General features: G+C 41.0%; 3 protein-coding genes, 1 non-coding gene and 1 pseudogene across 5 annotated transcripts in view; 4 read left to right on the top strand and 1 right to left on the bottom strand.

The window, feature by feature from the left end:
- The window catches only part of LOC138024389 (G-protein-signaling modulator 2-like), an 8847-nt gene extending 8387 nt beyond the window's left edge, over positions 1–460 (top strand). For both annotated transcript variants that reach the window (XM_068871590.1, XM_068871589.1), the window contains one exon: positions 1–460. This exon is cut by the window's left edge. In XM_068871590.1, the coding sequence (XP_068727691.1) occupies positions 1–450 (450 nt within the window). In that variant the 3' untranslated portion in view covers positions 451–460.
- Positions 1–10000, top strand: part of LOC138024377 (tetratricopeptide repeat protein 28-like) — a 118468-nt gene that overhangs the window by 49602 nt on the left and 58866 nt on the right. The gene's annotated exons all lie outside the window — the stretch shown is intronic.
- The window catches only part of LOC138024394 (adrenocorticotropic hormone receptor-like), a 102328-nt pseudogene that overhangs the window by 69485 nt on the left and 22843 nt on the right, over positions 1–10000 (bottom strand).
- LOC138024381 (tetratricopeptide repeat protein 28-like) lies at positions 460–5190 on the top strand. The gene is made up of 2 exons (XM_068871578.1): positions 460–3048; positions 3527–5190. The coding sequence occupies exons 1-2, from the start codon at positions 1506–1508 to the stop codon at positions 3544–3546; spliced, it is 1563 nt and encodes a 520-aa protein (XP_068727679.1). The 5' UTR covers positions 460–1505; the 3' UTR covers positions 3547–5190.
- On the top strand, positions 6006–6079 carry Trnaa-agc (transfer RNA alanine (anticodon AGC)). The gene has a single exon. It is a non-coding gene; the product is annotated as a tRNA-Ala (tRNA).

Raw genomic sequence — 10000 nt, 5'->3', positions numbered from 1 at the left:
AAAGAAGTAGGGGATAAGGTCGGGGAGGGCGGTGCCAACGGTAATCTCGGATGTGCTTATAACAGTCTGGGCAATTTCAAGCGAGCCATAGAGTATCACGAAAAACATCTTAAAATTGCAAAAGAAGTAGGGGATAAGACCGGAGAGGGCAGGGCCAATGGTAATCTCGGCTGTGTTCATGTCAGTCTGAGCAGTTTTAAGCAAGCCATAGAGTATCACGAAAAAGATCTTAGCATTGCAAAAAAAGTTGGAGATAGGGCCGGGGAGGGCGGGGCCAATGGTAACCTCGGCAACGCTTATCACAGTTTGGGCAATTTTAAGCGAGCCATAGAGTATCACATACAGCATCTTAGCATTTCGAAAGAAGTAGGGGATAGGCCGGGGAGGGCATTGCTAGAGGTAATCTCGGCAACGCTAATCAAGGTCTGGGCAAATTTAGGCAAGCCATAGTGCATCACGAACAACATCTTAGCATTGCTAAAGAAGTAGGGGATAGGGCTGGGGAGAGCACGGCCCGTTGTAATCTCGGCAACGCTTACCACAGTTTGGGCAATTTTAGGCGAGCCATAGACTATCACGAACAACTACTTAGCATTGCAAAAGAAGAAGGAGCTAGATCATTGGAGGGCATCGCCAATGCTAATCTGGGCAACGCTTATCACAGTCTGGGAAAATTTGAAAGAGCCGTAGAGTATCACGAACAACATCTTAGCATTGCAAAAGAATTAGGGGAAAGGGCTGGGGAGGGCAGGGCCAATGGTAATCTCGGCAACTCTTATCACAGTCTGGGCAATTTTAAGCGAGCCATAGAGTATCACGAACAACATCTTAGCATTGCAAAAGCGGTAGGGGATAAATCCGGGGAGGGCAATGCCAGTGGTAGTCTCGGCAACGCTTATCACAGTCTTGGCAAATTTAAGCAAGCCATAGGGTATTACGAAGAACGTCTTAGTATTGCAAAAGAAGTAGGGGATAGGGCAGGGGAGGGCTGTGCCAACATTAATCTCGGCTCCGCTTATCACAGGCTGGGCATTTTTAAGCGAGCCATAGAGTACCATGAAAAAGGTCTTAGCATTGCAAAAGAAGTAGAGAATAGGGCCGGGGAGGGCAGGGCCAATGGTAATCTCGGCAACGCTTATGAGAGTCTGGGCAATTCTAAGCGAGCCATAGAGTACCACAAACAAAATATTAGCATTGCAAAAGAAGTAGGGGATAGGGCCGGGGAGGGCAATGCCCATGGTAATCTCGGCAACGCTTATCACAGTCTCGGAAATTTTAAGCGAGCCATAGAGCATTACGAGCAACATCTTAGCATTGCAAAAGAAGTAGGGGATAGGTCCGGGGAGGGCAATGGCAATGGTAATCTCGGCAACGCGTATCACAGTCTGGGCAATTTCAAGCGAGCCATAGAGTATCACAAACAACATCTTAGCATTGCAAAAGAAGTAGGGAATAGGGCTGGGGAAGGAGGCGCCTATGGCAATCTTGGCATTGCTTATGGCGGAATGGGTGACCTTGAAAATGCTCTTCTCTTTAACGAACAATATCTTACTATTTCCAAGGAAACGGAGGATCCAGTAGGGCAGGGAATTGCTTGTCGTAACCTTGGTCTTTCTCATGAATTGTCAGGCTCGTTGTGCAAAGCCCTTAAATTTTATCGTCTAAGCATAAAACATATCGATGAAACAAGGCGTCTTCTTGAATCAGAAGATGCATGGAAAATAAGTTTTCGTGACAGAAATCAGTTAACGTACACAGCTCTGTGGAGAGCACTTTTAAAGAATGGAGAGGTTGATGAGGCTTTGTTTGCTGCTGAACAAGGACGAGCACAGGCCTTGACAGACATTTTGAAGGTGCGATTTGGCGTTGATCAAGAACCTACCTCGGCAATTGCGAGGACGGAAACTATCTCCGCTCTTATGAAATATTTGCCTTTACAAACAGTTTTCATAGCACTTGCAGGGAACACTATCAGTTTTTGGCTTTTGAGAAGAGGAAGCAGTATAAACTATAGGGAAAAGGAAATCGAAAATGGAAGTGCTGACTCACTGATGATGACTACTTTGAAGCAGATTGGTGCGGGGGTTGCTGTCCGATGCGAGAATCGCTCGGTACACAGACATCCCAGCGACTTCTCTTGCAGTGGAGAAGTTGTTGAGGAATCCTTTCAGTGTTTCAGCGTGTCCGACAACCCCTTGCAGTCCTTGTATGATGTCTTAATCAGTCCCATTGCAGACTTGCTCCACGAGGATGACTTGATCTTTGTTCCTGATGGACCATTTTGCTTGGCTCCCTATTCCGCATTGAGTGACTCTGTCAGGATCCGTACTGTTCCCTCATTGTTCGCTTTGAAACTGATCACGAGTGCACCTAATGTTTTCAACAGTAAGAGTGAAGCGCTACTTGTGGGCGATCCGTGCTTGAAGGAAATCACTTGGGGCACCGGTGGACCCATGTCTAAACAGTTGCCGTGTGCGAAAAAAGAGGTGGAGATGATTGGAAAACTTCTCCACACTGCGCCTCTCACTGGCGAAAATGCAACGAAAGCTGAGGTGCTGAAAAGAATGAAATCAGTTGCTTTAATCCACATTGCTGCTCATGGAGATGATGAATTTGGAGAAATTGTTTTGGCTCCAAATCCCGAGCGCGCATCCCAGATCCCCGAAGTGGAAGATTTCATGTTAACAATGAGCGATGTTCATGCAGTTCGTCTTCAGGCAAAGCTGGTTGTCCTGAGTTGCTGTCATAGTGGTCAGGGAGAGGTAAAATCTGAGGGTGTGGTTGGAATAGCCAGAGCGTTCTTGTGTGCTGGTGCCCGGTCTGTTTTGGTTTCACTCTGGGCAATTGATGATGAGGCAGCCTTGCTGTTCATGAAGAGTTTTTACCAACACTTGGCAGACAGAAAAAGTGCAAGTTTAGCTCTTCACCATGGTATGAAATCTATTCGCGAGACAGAGAAGTATTCCGCCATAAAATACTGGGCGCCGTTTGTTCTAATTGGCGATGATGTCACGTTTGAATTTGAGCCACAAGAAGTCGAAAAGAATGGTAAGTGCTGTTCGAATATAATTTTTACTACTGAAAAGAAATATGTTGTACAGGTTTGTATTTGGCAAGTTTTCGAGAGAAAAAGGTAACTTTTTAACAGAGAAATGGCTTCAAAATCAGTCGCAAACGTAGTTGTTTTACGAACTGCTTTGGCTAGCGACTAAAATAATTTTTGTTCACATTCACCGAGTGGGGTACTTTCTTTCCTGCAAAGAAGTGTTTGCAAGGGACTGTAACGAAATCTCTAATTGGCGGTTACTTGCGTACAGTTAAGTTAGATAATGAGGGCTTATAGTCTACATGTCTCAGTGATACTTAGTTGGACAGGGAATTTCTGCTATTAACAAAACGCATGTATGTACAAACGGTTTTATGGATGAAAATAATTGTCTTTTTTCATTTATCAATCAAAATGAAATTCTTAATCACATTTAACCCGCTATTTTTCTCTCTTTTCTTTCTTACTTTTTTTCGTCAGAAACGTCGTCCGAAAGTTGAGAAAAGTGCTTCTTGGGCTCTGATGCGTTAATATGTCATTTTACTTACTTCGAGTATATGAGTTATTGAGAACATGAAAGCATTGAAGAAAGACCAAAGACATGTAAATGTGGTTTAAAAGTACGTTTGTAGACTCAGTTTACCGGTAACAATTATCATGAGTTCTTCTTAAGCTCCACATACGAACTTTCATTTTGAGAGAAAAACGGATTTCGATGAAGACTTCATATTTTATTCCTGTAATGGAACACTAAATGTCAATGGTATTATTGTTATTATTATTATTTTCAAAAAAGCAAAAATTAAGACTAGATTTCTAGTCTTCTAATTAGTAGACCTTGGAAGTTGAAGGACTATTGGATCTTTCTGTGAAAAATGGTGCGAAAAAGAGCTCATAGTCAGAGAAATGACAGGTTTTCCTAAAGTGTCTAAAATGTAGATTTTCTTAGACTTTTTTACGGTTGCCAACGCAATGTAACGTTTCTATTCGAGAAAACAGGTTCCAGAATCAAACAAATAGGACGTTTCTCAGAAACGTGGATTTTCTAAAATATTGCCACAGGGGGGCCAAGGCAAAATATTTTTAAAATGGACGATTCCTGAGGCAAATTTCTAGAATGTAAAAAACTAGTAAATGAAAGTTACCTGATCTCGTAATAGGCCTTTGTCGATATATTAAAACTCAGCTTGAAAGAGAGATTTAGAGGACAAGTGGATAATTTCCGAATATATTTCTCAGTCATTCCAACGTGTTTCCATTGTTCTTGTCCTCACTGCCTCACCATCAAGCTGAATATTTGGTATTTCGAAAATGGACTATTAGTGTGCATTAAATGTGAAATCACTGTAGAAATTTTGTCTTAGGCAAACTTCTGGATTTGAGTGATCTTGTTGGGCAATTTCTGAGGCAAAACTACCAGAAGGTTAAAAACAAGGAAATAAGAGTGTTGCTTGATCTCTTAATTAATATGCATTGAGAGGTTAATGAGTATAAATATTTGATTCTTTAGTCTTAAGGCCCATTCAAATGGTTTCCACTTTTTCTTCAACATTTTGTTGAACCAAAGGTTAGGAGTGTTTGACTAGGTCGTTTAACATTGTCGAAAGAGTCAAAATATTGAAAGCGTGTTGTATCAAATTTAAACTGATTTAAACATTCATTCAACATCGATTCGACATTTATTTTGTTCTAGAAAATGTTGTTTGGAGCTGAAGCCGTTTAAACAGTTCGCTAAACATTTTGTAGAACGCACGCATGCTCCCAGGTGGCCGTAACTGGACGGGAGAATCTGGTTTCTTGTTCTTAGTTCCTCGCGATCAAAATTTTGGCTCAATTGTTGGCGCCATGTTAATACCATTTTAACGGCCTCCACACAACTTTTGTTTTTACTCCCAACATCTGCCCAACATCCATTCAACTTTGTTGTATGCATGTTTAAACCGTTCAAATGGGCCTTTAGAACTTTCAATGCAAACTAGTTTGGAGATTACAACAATGCATAGATTGACCAGAGCATACTAAGTAGGAAACCCCTTAATCCAAATGAGCGGTGTAATGACCTATCATAGAGAGACAAATAGTGATACAGTCATAGTCTAGTTATTTTGAAAATAAACATATGAAAACTCTGATGTCGTTTAGAAAAGAAAACTGACTAACCAGTGCTTTACTTACAGACAAGTTGCGAGGAGAACACATGGTCCATTTTATTGTTGGTTGATATAATCGTTGTAAATGGCAACTTGAGCACAGAGTGGCTACCGTAACTACAGAGGAAAGTATTATGCGAACTTTTCAAACAAGCAGCTAGTCAACAGATTGTCTACCACGTTTTGTTGCTTCTTTTCCCCCCCCCAAAAAAAATCAAGCTTGCTTGCAATCCTGCGTTAATTCATTAGCTTGTAAACGAATGTGTGTAATCGCGTAACTGTGTATTTGGTTTCTCCGACCGCTGAAGTTTTGACAATTTGATTGGTCAACACGATCGTTAACTCCACAACAAAACTGGTGGACTTGTCAATCTCTTTTTTCATGGGGTTGTTGGAGTTGTCTGTAAACACGTCGTCTTGTTAGTTAAAAAATATCTAAGCTATGGAAAGTTAAAAATTAGCTAGTTGCTTAACACTGAAAGCCAATGATTTATGTTATGAATGAAATAAATGCATGTATTTGAAGTGTGCGGGTTATAGATGAAACTGTAAGAGAAAAGTTAGCCTCGTACTTTTCTGGGCAGTTGTCGAGATACTTGTACCCTGGTCTCAGGGGTTTTTCTTGACCCGCGAGAGAGCCGCGAAGACGAGTGGACCTGAATCTCACTTTCTTGCAGAGGATTACTTTACTTTCGCTTTTGTCTATAACCCGCACTTCGAATATATACATTTGTATATTCCATTCATCGAGTCTTTCACTCGCCACGGGAACACACAGAGCCCAACGAATGGACCTTTTTGCAATGAGTGGCTTCATAGCTCAGTTGGTAGAGCATTGCGCCAGCATCGCAGAGGTCATGGGTTCGATTCCCGTCGTAAGCCACCTGAAGTTTTCAGGTGTCTATAAGAGACTATTACTTAAATTGTTCAGATGCCAGGATCATTACTTAAATTGTTCAAATAAGTGCTAGGATCACTTCTCTCTTGCGATTCTGCTGTGATGCAGATGGTTGCAGCTATACGATCGATCCTCAAAACGGCAATTTAATTAAAAAGTACAAATTGTATTTCGTCATCCCAAATGTGATCTCGTGGTGACATTTCTTATCAAAGATACATTTGGAATACCATAAGACTGTCGTATTGTCCCCTCGTCATCAACGACAAAAACATTTTCTGTTTGAATTGGTTTCACAAACGATCATTACTTCCTGCAAGCAGTATGTTCACTTGAAGTTAAAAAACTTTCTCTTTCATATAGTACCCGCGCTTTGATTGGCAAATCCGCGAGCCGTATTTTACGGTATGCCCGTTTGTTTATGTTGCTCGGGAGATGTAACAAATATCTTGCTAACGTTGTTTGTTTGGGGCGGTGCTGTAAGATACGACTGCCTGTTCTGTTTATGTCCCGTTCTGAGGAATTTGGGGGCCATAAACAACAGTTTCTCCATCAGCAAACTCGGATAGTAGAAAGCTAAATGACGACGGCTACGGCTACGACAACACCACAAAACAATAATATCATTGGTTAAAAGGGGAAAAACCATCGTGCTGCACACGTGCAACACTCATGTTATTGCTTTACTCTGCATAAAAACAACGTAAAATCACCAAATTTTAGGTTTTAACAGTTTTAAGCGTTCATTCTATAATTATAAATATAAATTCAATTTCAGAATAACTCGCCCACTTTGTATGAAGTGAACGAGATTAAGGAGGCTCGAAACAGTTTCTCCTTTTATCAATCAAATAAACATATGAATAGCCCCACTCCCCTTCTGACTCGGTCGTGAACAAAAGATGCTTGGATTTTCGCAACTTTCGAAGCCTATAAAATGGCAGGATTTGTTAGAAAAAGGAAAAAATGGCCGCAATGCGTTTCGAACAGGTGCAAAGATTTATTTTAGCGAGAAAAATATTTTGGGGTTAGGTGCACTTTAAGGAGGCTCGAAAGGGTTTTCAGCTGAGCGCGCGCGCGTAAGCCACACACGCAATTCGTAAGCTGCCTGCGTCATCTCGTGATTCTTCAAATGGGTCACCAGAAATTAGCAAATACCGCTAATTTCGCTCACCTTTCTTCTAATTCCTATATATATGAATATAAATAGACATCTCCTATTCCTGCTTTGACGTCACAATCTACTTTGCATGCATTTTTACAAAGAGTTAATGCAATGTAAATCAGTATGAGACGTCAAAGCGGGAATAGACCCACTTCCCTTCTGACTCGGTCGTGAACAAAAGATGCTTGGATTTTCGCAACTTTCGAGGCAGGATTTGTTAGAAAAAGGAAAAAATGGCCGCACTGAATGCGTTTCGAACAGGCGCACAGATTTATTTTAGCGAGAAAAATATTTTGTGGTTAGGTGCACTTTAAATAACTGCGAAAGATTGTGCAAAGTTGTATTTGGAAGAGACGTTTTCGTCGCAGTCGCCCTAGTAGACCTTGAAGTCCTTAGTAAGAGGTCTACACGGGACAAATCGGAAGAGATTACAATAAATGGTGCCATTCTGCAAGGGAGGAAAGGCAGTTACCGTCTGTCAGTACTACTCATGAATTCGATGATTCGATAAGGTAGTACAAAAAGGCAAAATTGGTGGAGGAAATAAAAAATGCGGCCACGTGACGGGGAAAGAAAGATTCAGTTAGAAATGACCGAAAACGATAATACACCGTTTTGACAATTTCACTCTTAGCAGTATAGCAGGACAATTGTCAGCTGAAGCTAGTGTCATGCCCTCGTTCCCACGAGTGTGCTATAGCTCAGTGGTAGAGTATCCGAAGTAGTAATCGGAAGGAAAGTCGTACGTTCGACTTCTGCGAAGGAGCACTCGGGTTTTTTCCGAGTATCTCCGAGTGGCAATCGAGTATTTGTTAGTAAGGTGACCTTTAATGTTGATGTAGCATTAATATTTAGGAACGGGGTTTGTGCTAACCGTTAGTTAAGAGGTGTCAAAACCCATAGGTTTCCAAGGTATTTAACGTTGGGTATTGCTAACCATGCTTCAAGCAACCCGGGCAGCAAGGGAGACATTATCATGAAAATTGCGTCGCTAATCAGTCTGATCAGGTTTCCCCTTTTTGGTGAAGAAAAAGCAAACTATCCAGAAGGCTCCTTTAATAAATGACCGTGCAGGTCATGTTGAGTTATTAAAACTATCAGTTATCTTTTCTACACTGGACAACTTAGTTAATTATATTTTAATTAGTGGCATGGTTCTATTCCTTTGAAGACACGACAAACTGTTTTCCATTCCACTTTTTAAAACATGATGTCATTGCAGAGAAAGGGCCCCTGATTTTCCTATCTTGTAAGTCACAAAAAGAGCATATAATAAAGAAAAGCGCTTTATGATTAACTTAGGTCAGCACCTTCTGTCAGCAAAAGCAAGGGAAGCAAGGAGAGGGACCCTAGAAACGAGGTTATGCGTTCACTTAAAGTTAAAAAACGTTTTTCTCTCTGATAGTACACACCTACCCGCTTGTTCATGTTCCTTGCAATTCACGATTGATCTTCAAAACGGGAATTGAATTTGACAGGTACGAAGTGCATTTCGTCATCCCAAATGTCATCTTGTAGTAACCTTTCTTATCAAAGATGTAATTGGAATACCAGAAAACTGTCGTATTGTCCCCTTGTCATCAACGAAAAAAAGATTTTCTGTTTGAATTCGGTTTCACTAACGATCATTGTTTCCTCCAAGAAGTGCGTTCACTTCTAAGACTTTATCTCTCCGATACTACGCGCGCTTTCATTGGCCAATTCAGATAGCCGTATTCTACAGTATACCCGTTTGTTTATGTTGCTCTAGAGATGTAACAAATATCTTGCTGGCCTTGTTTGTTTGGGGCAGTGCTGTAAGTTACGGCTGTCTGTGTTTTCAGTTCTGTTTATGTCCCGTTGTGGGCACTGGAAAAAATGGAGGCCGTAACCAAACAGTTCCTCTGCCGGTGAACTCAGATAGTAAGAGGTCTACACCGGTCAGTACTGAAGAGATTACAATATATGGTTCCATTCTGCAAGGGAAGAAAGGCAGTCACCGTCTTTCAGAACTACCTATGAATTCGATGATTTAGAGGAAGTAAAAAGGCCAAGTCGGTGGAGAAAATTTAAAAAATGCGACCACATGACGAGGAAAGAATTATTCTGTTAGAAATGCCCAGAAGCGAGAATACACATTTCTACAAGTTCATTCCTAGCAGCTAGTGTAGCAGGATAATTGTCAGCTGAAACTAGTACCATGCCCTCGGAAGGAAGATGCTGTTAGAAATGACCAAAAGCGAAAAGACCCCATTTGTACAATTTCATTCCTAGCAGTGTAGCAGGAAAATTGTCAGCTGCTATAGCTCAGTGGTAGAGCATCCGAACTAGTAATCGGAAGGAAATTCGTGTGTTTGACTTCTGCGAAGGAGCACTTGGGTTTTTTCGGACTATCCCCGAGTGACCGTCAAAAAAATATCTCTTTAAACTGGTTTCATTATTCGTTAGAAACTAAGGTGACCTTTAAGACTAGACATGTCTTCTTTTTACTCTCGATATAGCATTCAGAGCGGCAATGTAAAATCAAGATACCCCTCAGTCTTCTCAGTTCAATTTTCTATTTAAGAATCAGCAGCCGATTCACATGGCTCCTTTAATAAGTATAGAAAATCCTAAGAACTTGCTAGAGCATTAATGGAATATTTTTAAAGTTCTCAAAATGCCGAGTGCAATTGGAGAGAATTCAAAACATCACGAGTGACCATAAATCACGAAATGCACTAGCAAGCTCATACGATTTTTATGTATTATATACTCCACAA

This window comes from Montipora capricornis, chromosome 11 (assembly GCF_036669925.1).
Source record: "Montipora capricornis isolate CH-2021 chromosome 11, ASM3666992v2, whole genome shotgun sequence".
Classification (NCBI taxonomy): Eukaryota; Metazoa; Cnidaria; class Anthozoa; order Scleractinia; family Acroporidae; genus Montipora; species Montipora capricornis.
The sequence above is the reverse complement of the archived record's forward strand: the minus strand, read 5'-3'. Positions and strand labels throughout refer to the sequence as shown.

Coding starts and splice junctions, on each gene's coding strand:
- LOC138024381 (XM_068871578.1), top strand. CDS start 1,506: ATGGGTGACCTTGAAAATGCTCTTCTCTTTAACGAACAATATCTTACT. Junction 3,049..3,526: donor ACAAGAAGTCGAAAAGAATG/GTAAGTGCTGTT, acceptor TTTTTTCGTCAG/AAACGTCGTCCGAAAGTTGA.